The sequence below is a fragment of the Hyaena hyaena genome, unplaced genomic scaffold (genome assembly GCF_003009895.1).
Source record: "Hyaena hyaena isolate Hyena2069 unplaced genomic scaffold, ASM300989v1 scaffold_1305, whole genome shotgun sequence".
NCBI classification, from domain to species: Eukaryota; Metazoa; Chordata; class Mammalia; order Carnivora; family Hyaenidae; genus Hyaena; species Hyaena hyaena.
The window spans coordinates 269460-291294 of NW_024081941.1; the positions used below are offsets into that span (position 1 = coordinate 269460).

At 39.3% G+C, this 21835-nt stretch overlaps 1 protein-coding gene across 2 annotated transcripts in view; it reads left to right on the plus strand.

The window, feature by feature from the left end:
• The window catches only part of APAF1 (apoptotic peptidase activating factor 1), a 98827-nt gene extending 78695 nt beyond the window's left edge, over positions 1 to 20132 (plus strand). Inside the window, exons 25-30 of one of the 2 annotated variants that reach the window (XM_039223260.1) lie at positions 158 to 283; positions 1896 to 2021; positions 4718 to 4864; positions 10674 to 10788; positions 15214 to 15360; positions 20079 to 20132. In XM_039223260.1, coding sequence (XP_039079191.1) covers positions 158 to 283; positions 1896 to 2021; positions 4718 to 4864; positions 10674 to 10788; positions 15214 to 15266 — 567 coding nt within the window. In that variant the 3' untranslated portion in view covers positions 15267 to 15360; positions 20079 to 20132. Of the gene's footprint in view, positions 1 to 157; positions 284 to 1895; positions 2022 to 4717; positions 4865 to 10673; positions 10895 to 15213; positions 15361 to 20078 lie in introns of those variants that run through there. The other variant, XM_039223261.1, reaches the window with a different exon arrangement.
• Positions 20133 to 21835: the final 1703 nt, after the last annotated feature.

Sequence of the window (21835 nt, forward strand, 5' to 3'; positions counted from 1 at the left end):
ACTGCAATCATCTTCATCTCCGTGTTTAAGGACACTTAAAGAGATTAGAACAACCGTTGTACTAAAGCTCTTGTTTTATAGATATGTGTTCTAGATGATTATGCCCAGTAATACAAAATGTGCTTAAAAGTGTCAAATTCTGTATTTCTTTTTGAAGGTATGGAGTATTATTACTGGAAGAATAGAAAAAGATTTTGTCTGTCACCAAGATACAGTACTTTCTTGTGATATTTCTCCTGATGCTACGAAGTTTTCATCTACATCTGCTGACAAGACTGCAAAGGTAGGTCAGTTAGCTGAAATGTGCATGCATAGAAGTTAGGTATTGATTATGTATTATGAGTCCAAATGATATATAAAACAGTAAGATTCTGTGCGTCTCCTGTTTTGTGAATTTTTGGAGGATGCCCATAGTTTAACATTGAGGACTTTTGATTTCTGATTTACTAATGACTTTTTTCTCTATTACTAATAAAATGCAATATCTACTATATATTATAGGCAAGAAAAAGCACTGAAAGGAATTTACATTTAATTGCACATCCGTAGTAAAAGTTTATGCAATTGATATAAGTTGATACTTCTGAAAATCACATTCTGGTGAAATGCTGGCTTGTTGGGGACATTGACTACTCCATTCTCTAATTTTTTTCTCCATCTTTGTTAATGACCTCATTACCCATTTTTCCAAACTACAAACCTTGCAATTGACCAGGACTCTGTCCTGTCTTTCATGCTCTGTTGATTATTTCTTGGTGTTTATTGGCTCATTCTTCTCCTCTTCCCCATCCATAAGATTAGACTCTCCTTCGTTGGTGAACCTCTCTTTGGTCTGTGCCTCCTCCAGTTTATCTTCCTTCCTGCTGCCTGAGTCTCCTGTTGTAATACCTCTATGACCTGATGGTTTATATGCCAGACTCCTTTCCCCTTGACCATCTCTTTCTGCTGCATTGTTCCTTCTGTGCCAAGCTACTTTTACCTCCATCTACTGTGTACTCAGTTAACTTTGGTGTGACACAGCCTTCTCCTTTTTTACCTCAAAGCATTATGTCTCATTCTTTCAGCCATAGATTTGATGTCAGCTCTTTAGTGAACCCTTTCCTGGCCCTCAGGTGGGGTTAGCTTCCCTACCTTCATTGTTCCAGATTACTCCAGTTTCTTAGAACATTTACTTCATGTAACTATTTACTTAATGATTTGTAAATCTGTATACCTGATTATAGAGTTTTTAAGGACAGGGACTGTATCTAGTTCATTTTTGTACCACCAGTCCTTAGCTCCGTGTCTGGAACATGGTAATTTCAGTACATTCTTGTTAAAATGGTGATGATGTTGAACCACAAAGGAGAATATTGGAAAGAAAAAAAACAGCATTTTGGCTGCCAAGACAGTAGGATAGTATAATGACTAACCTTTAAAGAACCCTTGCCATATACTAGGCCCTATGCTACAATTTCACTATTATCTCACTTAATCTTCACACAGTAGGTACTATTATCCCATTGTACAGGTGCAGAAATGAAAGCTAGAGAAGCTTATGTGGGTTGTCCTCGGCCACAAGGAACTGGTCAGTACAAGGGAGCCAGTACTCACATTCAAGTTGGTTCTACTCTATAGACTGCTCTTAACTGATTTGCTATTCTTTCTTTTAAGTCTAAAGTTAAAGCAGCTGTGATTTTGGTCCTTGAGCTGAAGTTAACATGAGCAGTTAAAGGAAAGATCAGGAAAAAACAATGTTGCAAGTTGGAACTTGAGCCTCTAATGAAAATTTATGAAATGTTGAATGTTACAACTTCCATATGATTGAATTGGGGCTAACTAGCCCCAAGTCAGGGTTTGCAGGTACTTATTTTGAGTGTATTTACTATTCTTAAACAATCCTAATTGCCTTCCAGATTTGGAGTTTTGAACTTCTTTCCCCTCTTCATGAATTGAGGGGCCACAAAGGCTGTGTGCGCTGCTCTGCCTTCTCTATGGATAGTACCCTGTTGGCGACTGGAGATGACAATGGAGAAATCAGGGTAGGGTGTTTACTGACATGAAAGCACTGCTCTCTGTAGCTTTGATTAGCACTCTGTACCACACTGGAGACCTTTGTTAATGTGACTGAGAAGCACAGGCCGTGGGGTTCTGGTTGGATGAGACATTGTTTGCTTTATTTCCTGTGCATATTGTGTTCACAGCTGCACTCCTCTGCAGGAGAGAATTAATTTTAGTTAGAATGAAGTATATGAGTTAGAGTTTGTTGGGGGCACCTGAGTGGCTCATTAAGTTAAGCATCCAAATCTTGATCTTGGCTCAGGTCTTGATTTTGGGGTTGTGAGTTCAGGCCCCATGTTGGGCTCTGTGCTGGGCGTGGTGCCTACTTAAAAAAACAAAACAAAACAAAAACAGAGTCTATGAATGTGAGGAGGTAAATTCCTGAGTTATTTGCACTTCGTTGTTTGCTCTTAGCTTGAGGATGATTCATTGGAATTCTTGGACCTGAACCAAAGGTTGTTTATAGTGGCAGAATTTGAAGAAAATAATTTTATAAATCATTAACTAGATTATAAATGAATTGCAGATTCTGCTCTTTTTAGCACTGAAAGAAAAAATCACTTAATGAAACTATATCCATTAGATAGTCAACATTTACAGTGTGCCCTATTATAGTCCTTATGGGACTGCATGCCTTCGGTTGTGTTAGAAGGATTGGGTAGTTAGTTGATGGGAAAAATTTGGGCATTGGGATGGCTGCTTTAGTAACCAGTATATTTGAGGAGCGTCTTGTTTTTTGTTTTTTGTTGTTTTCTTTTTTTACAAAGGAAGATTTAAAGTTGATGAGAGCGTATTCAGTTTGCAGGAATAGAGACGTTATCAGATGGACTTTACAGGAAAATTAGGATTCTCCTTGAGGACTAAGTAACTAACCTTCTTTGTACTGTTCTAATAAATGCCATGTCAGCTGAAGTGGCAGGGCTGCTTTTGGAAACATTCATTTTGCTTTGAGTTCTCATCTTGGATGAAAAGGGCCCCTTTACTGGTTATAAAGGAATACTTCATTTTTTAGAAACCCCCCGGGGAAACAAATTCTCTTTCTTTATTTTATTAAAAAGTTTTTTTAATTAAATTTTTTTTTTTACTGTTTATTTTTGAAAGAGAGAGACAGAATGTGTCAGGGGAAGGGCAGAGAGAGAGGGAGACACAGAATCCAAAGTAGGCTCCAGGTTCTGAGCTGTCAGCACAGAGCCTGACACAGGGCTTAGGCTTGAATTCACGAACCATAAGATCATGATCTGAGCTGAAGTTGGACACTTAATTGACTAAACTGCCCAGCTGTCCCAAATTCTCTTTCTTTAAATGCATGTTATTTAAAAATTTTTCTTAAGTAACATTAAACAAACATTTTATTTTTCTTAAAAAATTTTTTTTAATGTTTATTTTTGAGAGACAGAGAGAGAGTCAGAGACAGAGATAGAGTGTGAGCAGGGGAGGTGCAGAGAGAGAGGGAGACACAGAATTCGAAGCAGGCTCCGGGAGAGAGAGAGACAGAGACAGAGTGCGAGCAGGGGAGGTGCAGAGAGAGAAGGAGACGCAGAATTCGAAGCAGGCTCCGGGCTCTGAGCTATTAGCACATTTAATCAACTGAGCCACCCAGGCACCTCTGTTTTTCTACTTGATTATTCAAAATGTAGCTGTTAAGTTCTCTGTGTGTGTGTGTGTGTGTGTGTGTGTGTATATGCATCTCTGATATTTAGCTATCTTATTAAATTCTAATGAGTTTGTCCATTTGATTTTCTTTGATATTCTAGGAAAACATTTACAAATGATGGTTCTGGTTATTTTCCTTTGCTGTTTATGCCTCTTTTTCTTTTTCTTTTTTTTTATGTTTTTATTTATTTCTAGGAGAGAGAGAGAGACAGCGTGAGCAGGGGAGGGTCAGAGAGAGAGGGAGTCACAGACTGAAACAGGCTCCAGGCTCTGAGCTGGCAGTCAGCACAGAGCCCGACGCGGGGCTCGAACCCACAAACCGCGAGATCATGACCTAAGCGAAAGTCGGACGCTTAACCGACTAAGCCACCCAGGCGCCCCTATGCCTCTTTTTCTTATTCTGTTGTGCGTTTATTGAAATATTATAGAATACTGCCCATGTATTAATTGTCACTGAAAATAAATGGAAATATTAGCATCTATAAGTGATTGGGTTGTTTATAAGGGTCTAGTAAAATAATCTTTATATATATATATCTTTATATACATTTATATGCATATACCTAAAACCTTATAGGCACTTATTGTTTAAATTCGTTTGAATGACCTCTGTCAGCATTCTTCATGGTAGATCCTGCCCTAGAATTCTATTTTTTTTTTTTTTTTTACATAGTTTGTTGGTCCTTTTTAGTTTATACCTTGCTTCTCCCACTCTTCTCTTTTTATTAAATGAAAAGAATCACAATATTCTGACCAATTGTTCTAAGTTCTCTTGTTTTATTTTTTGGAGTATGGTTAAGGATAAGTATTTTATTATTTTGTAATAATAAATACATTTTTACTATAGTGAGTGTTTTTTAAAAAATTGGACAGGAGAGACTGCAACCTAAAAAAATGCCTAAGGCATCACTGAATTGTAATTATATTTTTAAGAAAGATTTCCAAATATGTTCCAGATGAGATGCATAGATATATAAAACTTCTGGGTGACCTTGTTAATGCATTGTGTATTCTCTTGGTGTAGATATGGAATGTCTCAAATGGTGAGCTGCTTCATTTATGTGCTCCGGTTTTGATAGAAGAAGGAGCTGCTACCCATGGAGGCTGGGTGACTGATCTTTGCTTTTCACCAGATAGCAAAATGCTTGTCTCTGCTGGAGGATATCTTAAGGTAAGTCTTTCCTTAAAGACTGTGAAAGAGAAGAACAGCCTAAATACTACTTTCCAAGCTATTTTCACTTCTTGTTTCTTAATTGGGCCTCATACAGCCCAGCAGAATGGAAAGGCAGTGACCATTATCCTCATTTGGCCAAGATGAGACAGATCTGCAAGACTGCTTTCTTCAGTGTTCTTGGAAGTTTTGATGACAGTGTTAGGGATGTTTTCTGTACACAGCTCTCATAGTGCCCTATACTAAGATGATCAAAATGACTAGAAAGTTGGGTGTTTAACTTAATTTTCCACTTCACTGATGATTAACTCTTTTGGTTGAAAGTCTTTAATTATTTGTGAAAAAAATTTATTTGTGAAATTTCCTTTTTTTTTTCTTCCTCTTTATTTATTTTGAGAGAGAGAGAGAGAGAGAGAGCGAGCGAGCGAGCATGCGTAGGGGTGGGGCAGAGAGAGAGGGAGAGAGAGAAAATCCCAAGCAGGTTCCACACTGTCATTACAAAGCCTGACGTGGGGCTCAGACTCATGAACTGTGAGATCATGACCTGAGCAGAATCCAGTAGTCGGACTCTTAACTGACTGAGCCACCCAGATGCTCTGTGAAATTTGTTAAGTACTAGTAATAGTAGCAGAAGTAGTAGCAATTGTAATAGTAATAGTAGCAACAGCATATTGCTTTATTTTATAGCCTACACAATGGTTTACTTACATCATCTCAAAAGCCAGCTTTGTAAGCTTAAATTTTATTATCCTTGGTTTATAGGTGAGGAGACTGATGTTCATTGAGTGTGTTGTAGTGCCGCAGGGCTATTTTTTGGTGCTTGTATATATTTATCCACCCACTCAATAAGAATGTGTTAAGTGCCCACTGTGTGCTAAGACACTGCTGTATGGCACAGTGTTTAAGACTTGGTTTTTTGCCTTTCAGTGACTTACAGTCTGAGGGAAGCAGACAGTAAATAAATAATCTCTAAAATATAGGAGGGTTCTGGGACATGTGTGCATAAAAATGGAGTTAGCAGAGGCTTCTTAGGGAGGAGGATGCTTGAGGTGAGTCTTTTGAATGGTGGTACACTTGTAAACGGGGTTGAAGATACTATATATTGTTCTGACCACTTAAAATAGATCCCTAATAAATTAGATCTTATAATATTTCTTAACTGAAAACATTCAAATGTAGGAAATGATTCTGATTGTCTGATACAGATGTTCAAAAATATTTGAATGGATTGAAGTTTTTGGTTATATGAGGCCTACATAATTTTTTTAATGTTTTATTTATTTCTGAGAGACAGAGAGAGATTGAGAGAGAGAGAGGCAGTGTGAGCAGGGGAGGGTCAGAGAGAAAGGGAGATACAGAATCTGAAGTAGGCTCCAGTAAGCTAGTTGTCAGCACAGAGCCCAATGCGGGGCTTGAACCCACGAACCGTGAGAGCATGACCTGAGCTGAAGTCAGACGCTTAACCAACTGATCCACCCAGGCACCCCGAGGCCCACATAATTATAGTTTTACTCAACATTAAAATGTACCTTATAAGAAAGAAGACCGTTTTTAGCTCTGTGGGGTGGATGTTTGTTATGAACCCTTTTTAAGTTTGCATTGAGAATACAATGCTATTTATAAAATGTTGCATTAAACTTTACCTTTTTGGTATAGTTTATTTTATTTAGTTATTGGGAGGGATCTTGAAGCTATCACCATTTGTTTTCCTTTAGTGTAAGGATAAACTGTGACTCTTAGTCTGCTCTGAGGATGATGCTTAGAGGAGCAGCATTGTGATCTTGGGTTGGAAACAGAGGGTCTTGAGTTCCATTACCTGTTGAAAAGCATAACTGCTCAACTTTGACACTGAGCTTATAGAGACCATGTTATTTGATACTCTGGGCCCCATTGAAGGCTATCACATAATCATGAATCTGGCTTACAAGATGTGATAGCAGTCAATGACTAGATTTCCAGAGTTCTTGGAGAACCTTGAAACAGAGCATCAGAATAGATGTCTGTACTGTAGAAGTTATGTCTTTTTAAAATTTTTTTTAAATGTTTTATTTATTTCTGAAAGAGAGAGAGAGAGAGGCAGCATGAGCAGGGGAGGGTCAGAGAGAGGGGGAGACACAGAATCCGAAGCAGGCTCCAGGCTCTGAGCTAGCTGTCAGCACAGAGCTTGACGTGGGGCTTGAACCCATGAACTGTGAGATCATGACCTGAGCTGAAGTTGGACGCTTAACCGACAGAGCCACCCAGGACTCCACTTCCCTCTGGTTTGATTACTAGCATGGTTATACTGATTATGATATAGCCCAGCCAGCATGTTAATGAGACTATCAAAAGCACAGAGCAAATTAAAAGTAAAAAGGAACAGCTGCTGTAGTGTCCAAAGGAATGGGCCTTTTGAGTCTGTTTACTAAAGAATCTAAGCTATATAAATTGAATGTCAGTAGGATAAAGTAGATATCCAGTAGCTATAAAGCTCTTAAATTTCAAAATTTTTAAAAAATTTATTTATTTTGAGAAAAAGAGAGAATGCATGAGTAGGAGAGGGGCAGAGAGAATCCCAAGCAAGCTTCATGCTATCAGCCCACAGTCCAATGCGGGGCTTGATCCCACAAACCGTGAGACCATGACCTAAGCTGAGATCAAGAGTCATATCAGGGCGCCTGGGTGGCTCAGTTGGTTAAGCATGTGACTGACTTCAGCTCAGGTCATGATTTCGTGGTTTGTGAGTTTGGACCCCATGTTGGGCTCTGTGCTGATAGCTCAGAGCCTGGAGCCTCCTTTTGATTCTGTGTCTCCCTCTGTGCTCCTCCCCCCCCCTCTCTCTCTCTCTCAAAAATAAATATTTGGGGCACCTGGGTGGCTCAGTCAGTTAAGCATCCGACTTCGGCTTAGGTCATGATCTCACCGTTTGTGGGTTCAAGCCCCGCGTCGGGCTCTGTGCTGACAGCCAGCTCAGAGCCTGGAGCCTGTTTCAGATTCTGTGTCTCCCTGTCTTCCTGACCCTCCCCTGCTCACGCTGCCTCTCTTTCTCTCAGAAATAAATAAAACATTAAAAAAAATTTTTTTTAAATTAAGAAAAAAAGAGCCAAGTGAGCCATCCAGGCACTCCTCAAAATTATTACTATTATTAAGTTAGAAAGTAATAAAATTTAGCTGTTTACTTGTGTTATACCATAGAGTATGTATGTTAGAATGACAGGAAATCTACATTAGTTCATACTTATGAGAAGAAAGGCTGGTTTACTTTTTTTTTTAGTTTTTATTTCTGAGAGAGAGACAGCATGAGCAGGAGAGGGTCAGAGAGAGAGGGAGAATCTGAAGCAGGCTCCAGGATCTGAGCTAGCTGTCAGCACAGAGCCCTAATGTGGGGCTCGAACCCACGAACCATGAGGTCATGACCTGATCCGAAGTCAGACGCTTAACTGACTGAGCCACCCAAGCGTCCCAAGAAAGGCTGGTTTGAAATGTGGAGTATATCGTGAAAAAAGCATGTTTGCTATTACATAGAGGAAAGAGAATGTAATGGTCAGGAGAGTGAGTCTTGGGCAGATTGCCCAGAGTCAAAGCCTGGCTCTGCCACTCATTAGCTTTGTGATTTTGCATGAGATTAATCTCTCTATGCCTTGATTCTCTCATCTGTAAAATAGATATAGTTATAATCTCTAGCTCATAGAGTTGGGATGGTTAAAGGAGTTAATACATATAAAGCACTCATACATAGAGTCATATAGTGTACTCTGAGTAAATGTTAGCTATTTTTTAAAAATTCTCTTTCTTTTTTTAAAAAACTTTAATGTTTTATTTATTTTTGAGAGAGAGTACACTCAAGAGGGGGAGGGACAGAGAGAGAGAGGGAGACAATCTGAAGGAAGCTCCAGGCTCTGTGTTGTCAGCACAGAGCCCAGCACAGGGCTTGAACTCACGAGCCACAAGATCATGGCCTGAGCCACCCAGGTGCCCCAAATTCACTTTATTTCTTAGAGCAGTTTTAGGTTCACAGCAAAATTGAGCAGAAAGTAGAGTTCCCATATACCTCCTGCCCCCATATATGCACAGCCTTCCCACACTGTCCAAAGAATATTAACAGAGTGGTACATTTGTTACAATTGATGAACTTATATTGGCATGTCATTAGTACCTGAAGTCCATAGTTTACATTAGGGTTCACTCTTGGTGTTGTTCATTCTGTGAATTTTGCCAAATTTATAATGACATGTGTCCACCATTATAGTATCATCTAGAATAGTTTCATTGCCCTAAAAATTCCCTAATTTTAATGTCATTGTTTTTCAGTCCATATTCAAGTTAGTGGCTTGATATGGTGTTTCTTTTTTTTCCCTTTCTTAAAATTTATTTATTTATTAAATGATATAGTGTTTCTAAGCAGAGTGGTTTGTTTCAGTAGAGGGAAAGGTAGTGGCACTAGATTAGGTACCAGAAACAGTTCCGCTTTTGCCACCTGCTAGCAGTATCATCTTAGGTGATGAGGCCTTTCTTCTCTCAGAACCCTGGTTTCCTTATTTGTAAAATGAGGCAGTTGACCTAGGTAATCTCTAAGGGCCTTACTATCTCTGATTTGTTTCTAGGGAATGAAAAGTAATGAATTTTCTCTCAAGCAGGTGGAATGTGTCCTGTGCAGTCTTGATTACACTGCTGTTTTATAGAGCAAAATTGCCAGTTCTGGAAAACTTTTAAGTTAGTACAAGTTGCTGTAGTGAGGTTTACTAAAGTCCATGGGGTATTCTTTTACCAGTTACTATTACTGAGGGAACACAAATAGTTTAACCAGTCAAGCACTGTAATGACAGGCACTGCCCCAGATACAAAAATGAGTGACACTATTATTTTGTTCATGATACTCTGAATCTTGATGTACCTAATAATGCCTTTTCAAAAGGTGTTCATGTACGTTGCCTCTTTTGCCCTCATTTTAGCTGTGAGATAAATGGGTAAGCTTTATGAATGTCTCCATTTGGTTAATGACTGTAAATACTGTTACAATCTGAGTGAATTCAGTGATTGGGGGGAGAAAAGAAGGATTTGGCCAGAGTACTTGCTGCATTTGAGATGTTCAATATTTATTTAGCAAAATGTATAGACTGTTTTATAGAGAAACATGGTCATGAGCTCTTGAATCATCCTGATTAAAAGGAAGATTTGGTAGAGAGAACATTCTATCTCGTATCCTATAATAAGAAATAGTCTCTGTGTCTGTCAGAATACCAGTCTGTGTCTGCAAGGGGGCATTTTAATTTTTTTAGTTTTTATTTTTTTTAATGTTTATTTGTGAGGGACAGAGAGCGAGAGAGACACAGAGTCTGAAGCAGGCTCCAGGCTCTGAACTGTCAGCACAGAGCCCAGTCTGGTGTGAGACAGGACCTGAGCTGAAGTTGGACTTAACTGTCTCAGCCACCCCGGCGCCCCTGCAAAGGGGTATTTTTAAAGAAAAACGGGGTATTCTGTCCATTCTACTGAGAAAGACATGCAGACAGCAGAGTTCAGTGCAGTCATGGCCATCATTTACTTTGTGTAGACGGTGTCTTAGCTTTCAATAGGCTGCATATTTTTCCAGCACATGTGTTGCAGTTGGGTTAGGTGTTGCATAGCTGTGAGGAAGTCACTAGGATTAATCAGGAAATAGTGACTAGGTTAATAATACTGTATTCAGCATTAAACCTCAGAATTTTTTCCTGCAGTTTGCTGAAGTTTGGGAGTGGGGCGGTGATAGGGTGAAGGATCTAGCTGGCACTAACTACAATTGTTACACAGAGTAATTACCAATCTAATGAGAATTTTGTTTTTCTCTGAACAGTGGTGGAATGTTGACACTGGGGAATCCTCACAGACCTTCTACACAAATGGAACCAATCTTAAGAAAATACACGTGTCTCCTGACTTCAAAACATATGTGACTGTTGATAATCTTGGTATTTTATATATTTTACAGATGTTAGAGTAAAGTAGTTAAGGATTAATGTAGTTGAACTCTTTAATTTTGTTTTATTTTTAAAATTTTTTAATGTTTTATTTATTCTGAGAGAGAGAGAGAGAGAGAGAGAGAGAGAGAGAGACAGTGTGAGCAGGGGAGGGTCAGAGAGAGAGAGAGGGAGATACAGAACCTGAAACAGGCTCCAGGCTCTGAGCTAGCTGTCAGCACAGAGCTCAACGCGGGCTCGAATGCATGAACTGTGAGATAATGACCTAAGCCGAAGTCGGACGCTTAACTGACTGAGCCATCCAGGCGTCCCATCTTTTTAATTTTGAATTGGAAAAAATTCTATTGAAACTTCTGTATTTCAACTTTTTATAAAGCTGTGAATTGTTTTGTAGTATTGCATTCATTACGAAGGTGTTTGTGGTTGTATGAATAATATTAATGTAGCTTTTTCCCAAATGAACACACCTTTAATCTTGTTTTTCATAATCATCATCATTATTGTTAACAGTTTGTCCTTAAGATGCAAATGAAAATGTAAATATGTACCTTGTTATACTGTTGGTAAAATTCTCTCTTGATGCATTCAAATTGGTTGACATAATTAGAATAATTTGAAGGAAGTATGTATTTTAATGCTATTATTATGCAGGCTGTGCCTCAGGGTAGCAGTCCTGCTTTCTGAACCACATTACCCCAAGGGGTTTAGTTCTGTAAATTATAATCTTGGAGTTTATTTGCACCCCTTAAATTTGCTTTAAAAATATTAGGTCTACATGCAGAGTTTGCAACATTTCCTTCACTAGATAAGTGAGTGTTGGATTTCATAAGTTCTTGTGAAGCAAAAATCATTGTCTACCTTTTTCTCATTAGCTAATGGCAGCCTTGTGCTGTCTGTCTGTCTCTAGTTGTCTGTCTTTGAGTTGGGTGCTGTCCTGCTTGCTCTGGTTTTTTATGTACCAGACTTGTTACTTGACTGAACTTGACCTTTCTTTTTTTTTTAATTTTGAGAGTGAGTGAGAGAGCAAGCAGGTTTTGTGTGTGTGTGCGTGTGTGTGTGTGTGTGTGTGTGCGTGTGTGCGCGCGCACGTGCGTGCAGGGGAGGGGCAGAGAGAGAGAGGGAGAGAGAGAATCCCAAGCAGGCTCCACATTCAGCACAGAGCCTGATGCAGGGGGTTCAGTCCCATGCATCGTCAGATCATGACCAGAGCTGAAATCAAGAGTTGTCGCTTAACAACTGAGCCACCCACATGCCCGTGAACTTGATGTTTCTTAATCCTCACTTTTTTTTTTTAAAGCAATTGTTCTACAGTTGAATTTTTGTAAATTAGAATAATTGGGGAGGGGCCAATTTTCATTTTAAGTTTTAACAGAATTTTTCTAAGAAATATAAAATAGTAGGAAATCATTTTCTTCTATGTCTGTTTACTCAGATAAATGGCATTGTCAGTGCTGTTCTCAGTGAATTTCAAGAGAATTCTCTGTGCTTTTCTATGCAGTAATGGAAGAGTCCTCGTGAATCTGGAAACTGGCCTATCTTTTTTCTCTCCTCATTCCTACCTTCTCTCCCTCCAAGGTTAATCAGGAAAGGTAGCTCTTGACAGGGATAATGTACATCAGCATCAGTAACTAGCTTTTTTGGCTTCCTGATTAGGAATTTTAATTGCAGTTTAAAGATGCATTTTTGCCTAACAATGTATTAAGGGAAATGGCAATAAATTAATAATAGATGTAGTTCACATAAGAAAATAACCAAAATTCAACAATTTTGCTGCTGCAGCAGAAAGTAAATCAAATGAATATTAGTGTTAACAGGTAAGCAGTGAGCCAGTTTCTGTTGCTTGTGTATATTAGATGTGGTTTAGATAGGGGGGCCTAGACCACTCCAGATGTATTTTAGGTTAGATACTACTATTTAGCATTTGAGGGAGTCATGAGTAGACATTGTTAAGGAGGTTGGGCTTTTGGTTATTTATGATGGGTTGAGGTACTAGTTTACTGTGATTTCAGCAAATGTGATGTGAAAATCTTAATTTTATGAAAACAATTATGTAAGTGATATATTGTACTTAGAGCATCCAAATCATAGTTTGATTTGCATACAGTGTTTAGGAACTCATTTATAGCTCAGACTATAAAGTATTAACTTTTGGAACTAAAAGCCACTTGACAAAGTATAGAACAGACATTTGGCTTTTAAAAAGCTTTGATTGGTCGTTGTCTTTAAAATAAAAAGAAAAATGGGAAGAAAAGGTAATGACAAAAAGGCAAGATCAAAAAGACAAGAAGACAAGGTAACTTGAGGGAAGAAGAGAAACCTAACATAAGGGAGCTACATGTTTCATGGCAGCTCAACTGGTCAGTCAAAGGGAGGATTTTGTTTTGTACTTGCAGATGAGTATTTTCAAGCATTTTCCCTTGCTTTATTTTTTGTAATGGAAAGTACATTGCATTTTGTATATATAAAGTTTGTTTTTTTACATTGTGTCTTGTATGTTTTGAAAACTGTTAGTTTTGTATTTATGATACAAGTCACGATTTTTTTTTTGCCTTGGTATACATTTTAATACATGAATTTAAAAATTTTATAAAAATAAAATTCCTAAAATATTTTTGAAAAACATTTTCAGATTATTTCAGGCTCCTTGCTTGTCCTTTGTTAGTTAGAAAACAAATGTGAAAGATTCTTCAAGCTAAAGCTACCATCCTGTCTATTGCTTTATCAACTATGTCTAATTCAATTTTATCAAAGTTTTATCTTCTCAGTTTATCTCTGATGTTTACTACCTGGTGCGGTTGGCATGGTGCATGGTGAAGATCCTGTAAAGAAGAGAATAATTAATTTTTTATTATTTTTTTTATTTTTAAATGTTTTATTTATTTCTAGGAGAGAGAGAGAGCGTGAGCAGGGGAGGGTCAGAGAGAGAGGGAGTCGTAGACTGAAACAGGCTCCAGGCTCTGAGCTGGCAGCCAGCACAGAGCCCGACGCGGGGCTCGAACCCACGAACTGCGAGTACATGACCTAAGCGAAAGTCGGATGCTTAACCGACTAAGCCACCCAGGCGCCCCGAGAATAATTAATTTTTTAATTCAGTAAATATTTGTTGAGATCTACCACGTGTCTGGCATTTTTGTAGGAATTACGTATATAAAAGTGAGCAGAAAAAAAATGAGTCTTTGCTCTACTGCAGTTCAGGGCCAGGGGGAGGCAGACAAAAGTAAAATCTATAGTGATTGAGTTGGTATGTATAAATAGGGAGTTGGTAGCATTGTACTTGTATACAGACCTGAAAGATGGAGGAGTGAGTCATACAGGAATCTAGAGAGATTCCCAAGCAGAGTGCACTAGGCATAAAGACAGGATAGTGGATGGGTTGGTCTGTTACAGAGCTGGCAAGGAGGCTGGTGTGGCTGGTGAAGACTGTGTGAGGGGAGTGTAACAAGAGATGCATCACCATGCAGGGCCTCCTAGGCCATTGTAAGTGTTTATATTCTGAGATAGGAGCTACTGGAAGAGTTTGGGCAGTGGAGTGATCTGACTTAAGCTTTATTTTAGTTTTTAGAGAGAGAGAGTGTGTGTGTGAGCAGGAGAGAGGGGCAGAAAGAGAATTTTATAGAAGTTTATTTATTTAGTTAGGCAGACAGAGAGGGAGAGCATAAATCCCAAGCAAGTCCCACTCTATCAGCCTGGGGCTCAAACTCACAAACTGTGAGATCATGACCTGAGCTGAAATCAAGAGTCTGATGCTTAACTGACTGAGCCATCCAGGTGCCCTGAGAGAGAGATAGAGAGAGAGAGAATATTTTAAGCAAGCTCCATGCTCAGCATGGAGCCTGATGAAGGGCTTGATCTCATGACTCTGGGATCATGACCTGAGCCAACATCAAGAGTTGGATGTTTAACTGACTAAGCCACTCTGGTATTCTAAGATGTGATTGGTTCCTCTGGCAGTAGAAACCAATTGAGAATCAGTTGTAAAGGGTGACAGATAAGGGTGAAAGTAGGAATACCAGTGAGAAACTTATGCAATAATTTGGGCAAAATGAAGGCAGCCAGACTAAGTGGCAGCAGTAGGGGTTGTGACAGTTAAATTTTGGATATATTTTAAAGATAATAGGATTTGCCAGTGGATTGGATAAAAGTTGTGAGAAAGACAAGAATGATATAAAGGTTTTAGCCTCTTTGGCTTGAGCTATTGGAAGATTAGAATTGCCTTTAATGGAGATGAAGATAATTATGAAAGGAGCAGGGTTTTGGACATAGCAAGTTGGGGATGGCCATTAGGCATCCAAGTGGGTATGTTGTGTATTGGTGGGCAGATAAAAGGGTCTGGAGTTCATGGGAAAAATCTGTGATGCAGATACAAATCAGAGTCATCAGTGACTTTAAATACATTAAACATATTTAAAACCACAGGATCAGATGAGATCAGCAGTGAAACAGATGTTGATAGACAAGACAAGTCCTAAGCTGGAGTCCAGGGCAGTCTGAGGTTGGTGAGATGAAGGACCAGCACAGGAGACTGAGAAGGACCAGAAGGACCAAGAATTGCAGCTTGCTGTGGTAAGTATAGTGAATGCAGTGGGTATGGGTCTCTTAATGTGATCTTGGGCAAAATTTCTTTAGTGGTTTGTCTGTTCAGCTACTTGCCTATTATTAGTACTTGCTTACTATTTTAAGCAGCAGCCAAGGCAATAAAGAAATACATTTTAGTTATTGGGGGAGATTGAAGGCAATGGATAATATGAAAAGAAGAAAATACCAGCAGTTGTCTTATATGTAAAATGGGTATCTGTTCTTCCTTCTCATGGTTGTTGAAAAGATTTAATAAGGTAAAGCTCATGAAGTATTTACCTCTGTGGTTGGACCAAGAAAGCACTCAATGAACATTTCTTGGTGTTATTCGGGTCTTATCATCTTTGGCCTGGCACCGGTTTCCTGACTGCTATCTCTTGTGCCCCTCTGCTTTATTTTTCCAAAGTGCTCATTTTAATCTCGTCACTTCTCTTTATTTTCTCCAGAGGTACAATATAGAAAAAATTTATTTATCTCAGAAAACATAAAAGAAGTTGGATTACTTTGTCAGGACTTTTATTTCTAAACTGCCAAATTGATTCTTTATATATGCCTATATCTAGGCATAACTTTTAGCAATCTTATTTGGAAAGAAATGATATTTATTTTTTATTATTTATTTTTCTTAAATAGTTTATTGTCAAGTTGGTTTCCATATAACACCCAGTGCTCATCCCCACAAGTGCCCATCCTCCATGCCCAGCACCCCCCTTCCCCTTCCCCCCTACCCCATCTGCTCTCAGTTCTCAGCATTCAAGAATCTCTCATGGTTTGCCTCCCTCCCTCTCCCCAACTATTTCCTCCCTTCTTCTCCCCCATAGTCCTCTGTTAAGTTCCTCCTAATCCACCTATACGTGCAAACATATGGTATCTGTCCTTCTCTGCCTGACTTATTTCCTTCACAATAACACCCTCAAGGTCCATCCATGTTGCTACACATGGCCAGATTTCATTCTTTCTCATTTCCCTGTAGTATTCCATTGTATAGATAAACCACATTTCTTGATCCATTCGTCAGTTGATGGACGCTTTGGTTGTCACTTCTCTTTAAAACCCTGGACCTGTTCTCTTGCTTCTTTGTTTACGCTGTTCTCTCTTGTATACTGCCCTTCTCCAGCCTAATTTTTTTCCTAATTCCTTCTTATGTATTCTTTTTTTTTTTTTGATTTTGATTTTATTTTTTATTTTTTTTACAAATAGTTTATTGTCAAATTAGTTTCCACATAACACTCAGTGCTCATCCCCAAAGTGCCCTCCTCCATGCCCATCCCCCCCTCCCCCCCACATCCATCAGTCCTCAGTTTTTGTCAGCATTCAAGAGTCTCTCATGGTTTGCCTCTCTCCCTTTCCCCCACCATTTCCGCCCTTCTTCTCCCCCTTGTTCCTCCATCAAGTTCCTCCTAATCCTCCTATACGTGCAAACATATGATATTTGTCCTTCTCTGCCTGACTTATTTCACTCAGCATAACACCCTCAAGGTCCATCCATGTTGCTACACATGGCCAGATTTCATTGTTTCTCATTGCCATGTAGTATTCCATGGTATAGATAAACCACATCTTCTTGATCCATTCATCTGTTGATGGACACTTAGGCTCTTTCCATGTTTTAGCTATTGTGGAGAGTGCTGCTATGAACATTGGGGTACATGTGCTCCTGTGCCTCAGCATTTCTGTATCCCTTGGGTAAATTCCTAGCAGTGCTATTGCTGGGTCATAGGGGAGTTCTATTGTTAGTTTCCTGAGGAACCTCCACACTGTTTTCCAGAGGGGCTGTACCAGTTTACATTCCCACCAACAGTGTAGGAGGGTGCCCGTTTGTCCACATCCTCGCCAGCATCTCGAATTCTCTGATTTGCTCATTGTAGCCACTCTGACTGGCGTGAGGTGGTATCTCAGTGTGGTTTTGATTTGTTATTTCCCTGATGAGGAGGGATGCTGAGCATCGTTTCATGTGTCTCTTGGCCATCTGGATGTCCTCTTTGGAGAAGTGTCTGTTCATGTCTTCTGCCCATTTCTTCACTGGGTTGTTTGTTTTTCGGGCATGTAGTTTGGTGAGTTCCTTATAGATTCTGGATATTAACCCTTTATCTGATATGTCATTTGCAACTATCTTTTCCCATTCCGTTGGTTGCCTATTAATTTTCTGGGTTGTTTCTTTTGCTGTGCAGAAGCTTTTAATCTTGATGAGGTCCCAACAGTTTATTTTTGCTCTTGATTCCCTTGCTTTTGGGGAGGTGTCAAGTAAGAAGTTGCTGTGGTAGAGGTCAAGGAGGCTGTTTCCTGCTTTCTCCTCTAGGGTGTTGATAGTTTCCTGTCTCACGTTCAGGTCCTTTATCCATTTTGAATTGATTTTTGTGCATGGTGTGAGAAAATGATCTAGTTTCATTCTTCTGCATGTTGCTGTCCAATTCTCCCAACACCATCTGTTAAAAAGGCTGTCTTTTTTCCATTGGATATTCTTTCCTGCTTTGTCAAAGATCAGTTGGCTGTATACTTTTGGGTCCACTTCTGAGTTCTCAATTCTGTTCCATTGGTCTATGTGTCTGTTTTTGTGCCAATACCATACTGTCTTGAGGATGACAGCTTTGTAGTAGAGGCTGAAGTCTGGGATGGTGATCCCTCCCGTTTTGGTTTTATTTTTCAGGATTACTTTGGCTATTCGGGGTCTTTTGTGGTTCCATACAAATTTTTGGATAGTTTGTTCTAGTTTTGAGAAGTATGCTGGTGCAATTTTGATTGGAATTGCATTGAATGTGTAGAGTGCTTTAGGTAGTAATGACATCTTAACTATATTTATTCTTCCTATCCATGAGCATGGAATGTTTTTCCATTTCTTTGTGTCTTCTTCAATGTCCTTCCTAAGTTTTCTATAGTGTTCATCATACAGATCTCTTGTATCCTTGGTTAGGTTTATTCCGAGGTATTTTATGGTTTTTTGTGCAATTGTGAATGGGATCAGTTTCTTGATTTCTCTTTCTGTTGCTTCATTGTTGGTGTATAAAAATGCAACCGATTTCTGTACGTTGATTTTGTACCCTGCAACTTGGCTGAATTCTTGGATCAGTTCTAGTAGGCTTCTGGTGGAGTCTGTTGGGTTTTCGATGTAGAGTATCATGTCATCTGCGAAGAGTGAAAGTTTGACTTCCTCTTTGCCAATTCTGATGCCTTTGATTTCCTTTTGTTGTCTGATGGCTGATGCTAGGACTTCCAGCACTATGTTAAACAACAGTGGTGAGAGTGGACATCCCTGTCGTGTTCCTGATCTCAAGGGGAAAGCTCTCAGTTTTTCCCCGTTGAGGATGATGTTAGCTGAAGGCTTCTCATAGATGGCTTTGATGATGTTTAAGTAGGTTCCTTCTATCCCAACTTTCTCTAGAGTCTTTATTAAGAAGGGATGCTGTATTTTGTCAAATGCTTTTTCTGCATCTATTGACAGGATCATATGGTTTTTATCTTTTCTTTTATTGATATGATGTATCACATTGATTGATTTGCGAATGTTGAACCAGCCCTGTAACCCAGGAATGAATCCCACTTGATCTTGGTGGATGATTCTTTTGATATGCTGCTGGATTCGATTTGCAAGGATCTTGTTGAGAATTTTTGCATCCGTATTCATCAAGGATATTGGCCTATAGTTCTCTTTTTTTGCTGGATCTCTGTCTGGCTTGGGAATCAGAGTGATGCTGGCTTCATAAAATGAGTCCGGGAGTTTTCCTTCGACTTCTATTTTTTGGAATAGCTTGAGAAGAATTGGGATTAATTCTGTTTTAAATGTCTGGTAGAATTCCCCAGGGAAACCATCAGGTCCAGGGCTCTTATTTGTTGGGAGATTTTTGATCACTGATTCGATTTCTTCACTTGTTATGGGTCTGTTCAGGTTTTCTGTTTCTTCCCGTGTGAATTTTGGTAGTGAGTGTGTGTTTAGGAATTTGTCCATTTCTTCTAAGTTGTCCAATTTTGGCATATAATTTTTCATAGTATTCCCTGATAATTGCTTGTATTTCTGAGGGGTTGGTTGTAATAAGTCCATTTTCAGTCATAATTTTGTCTATTTGGGTGCTCTCTCTTTTCTTTTTGATAAGCCTGGCTAGAGGTTTGTCAATTTTGTTTACTTTTTCAAAAAACCAACTCTTGGTTTCATGGATCTGTTCAATTGTTTCTTTGGTCTCTATGTTGTTTATTTCTGCTCTAATTTTTACTGTTTCTCTTCTTCTACTGGGTTTAGGGCGTTCTTGTTGCTCTGCCTCTAGATCCTTTAGGTGAGCTGTTAGATTTTGGACTTGCGCTTTTTCTAATCTCTTAAAATAGGCCTGGAGAGCAATGTACTTTCCTCTTAGGACTGCCTTGGCCGCATCCCCTTATGTATTCTTTGAGATGACCCTTCTGCTGTAGGTCTGCCCTGCCCTCTCATAGTGCCCTCTTTTCTCTGCCATGTCTTTCATCATCCTGTATTGTTTACTTATTGGAGTCCCCTATTAGATCATAAACTCCATGAAGCTAGGTCTATGTCTTTTACACCACATTTAACATAAGCCTGGCTCCAGTTGGAGCCTCAGTAAATAGTTGTTGAATGATTGAAATTCTTGTATATACACTTGCATGCCCATAGCATATTCTCTGTTCTCCCTCTGCGCTGGGATATCAAGAAGCTAATTAAGAAGTAGTATGTCACCAGCATTTTCTTTATCTTCCTGTTTTAGTTTGGCATTTTATTGTGAAGCATCATTAGAGGAAAGTAAAACTTCACTTGAATAAAAAAGATTTGTTTCTAGATTATATGAAATGAATAAACATTTCCCTGAAGTGTTTAACTTGGTAAGTATGGCAATCTCTTATTCAACATTATGTTATTATAATTTACTGGCCTTTAGAGAAGGAGAAAATGATTTTCAAATAATTCTTGGTCTCTGAAGATTGTCACTTGAATAGATTTGCTTGCTCATAACCCCTCCCCTTAAGACTATGGAGATACTATACAGTTATTTAAATGCCTGAATTAGAATATCAGCTGCTATTGGGCTATAACCGTAGACCTACAACCACAGAATTATTGTGAAGTTATGTATATTCACAAGGAAGGGGCAAAAAAATGTACATCACACTTGGGACCCGTCAGAGACCCGGACTTTGAGGTCATTTGGCATCGATAGCATATTACTTCTAAGTCAGATGATGTAAGAAGACCAGAACTTGGGAAGTTTTCATTTCAATTATGATTCAGGAAAATTAGCTGCTGGTTTTCACGGTAAATTCATTTATGAGGTCAGGCCTTCAGAACTGGGAATACTCCTTATCACAGAGATGTAAACAGAAAATGTGCCTCTGTAATTTCCCATCACCCAAGGCAAGAATAACTAGAGAGAGAGTGCTATACCCAGGTTTGGGTCTGGTGGTTGTGAGCAGCTGATCAAACTGGAAAGCACCCATCAGCTGAGTGAAGCCTCCTGCTTAGTACAGGGTGGCTGTTGTGAGGAGTTGGAGCAAAGATTCTCACCATCCATTCAAATCTCCATTGCCTCCCCTCTCAGGGGACTGCCCAGCTGTTATTTTATCTTCACAGTACTTGAGAGGATTTGCAGACTCTGCAGTCCTAGCTTAGAGAGGAAGAGCTGCACCCCAGGCAGTTAATCAGTGACAAATCCAGGGCCACAGTCCAAATCTGATTTTCTTTTCTTTATAGAGAGACCCAGACCCACTGGGCTACAAGTGGAGTGTCAGTTTCAGTTGGAAGTGGAATCCTCCTGGGTTTATGGCAGATGAACACTAGTCCTAGGGGTCAAAATTTAGGGTTCAGCAGCTGGGGAAGATTTGAGAGATCTGTGTTTCTCATCTCTGATTCATTTTCATTTAGTGATTCTAAACCTTTCACCTTGTGTTTATTTGCCCCACTCTGTCAAATAACTTTCTGAGAACCAATAAATCCTTTTTAGGAAGAGGCAAGGAGGAGCTTTTATTTATTTATTTATTTTTACCAGCATTTTATGTGCCAGGTCTTATGCCAGACACTTTCCACATATTACTTAATTGAATCCTCACAGCAAGGCTGTACGGTGTTATTTCTGTTGTCTAGATGTGGAAACAGCCACAGCAAAGTGGTGGAGCTGGGGTTTTGGTCCATGTAGTTGGCCTCCTCACCAAAGCCCCTGGGCAAGAGTATCCAGGAGCATCATTTCAATTATGCACTTAATTCATTATTCATTTCACCCATTCATACTGTGCATTGTGACTGATCCTAAGTCCTAAACTGTCAGAGGTGGTCCCTGTACTTGAGGACCTTCTATTTGTGGTATTCTGGCAAGCCCATCTCTGTGCCTATAGATTGTTCTTTGCAAAAAGAAGCCCGGGCCGTTCTGACAGACAAATGGATGGCAGAGGTTGGGAGATCCTTTGGATTTGCTGGCACTTGGCCACTACTCAACCTGGTCTCAATTCTCAGATGACTCAGGCATTGAGCAGG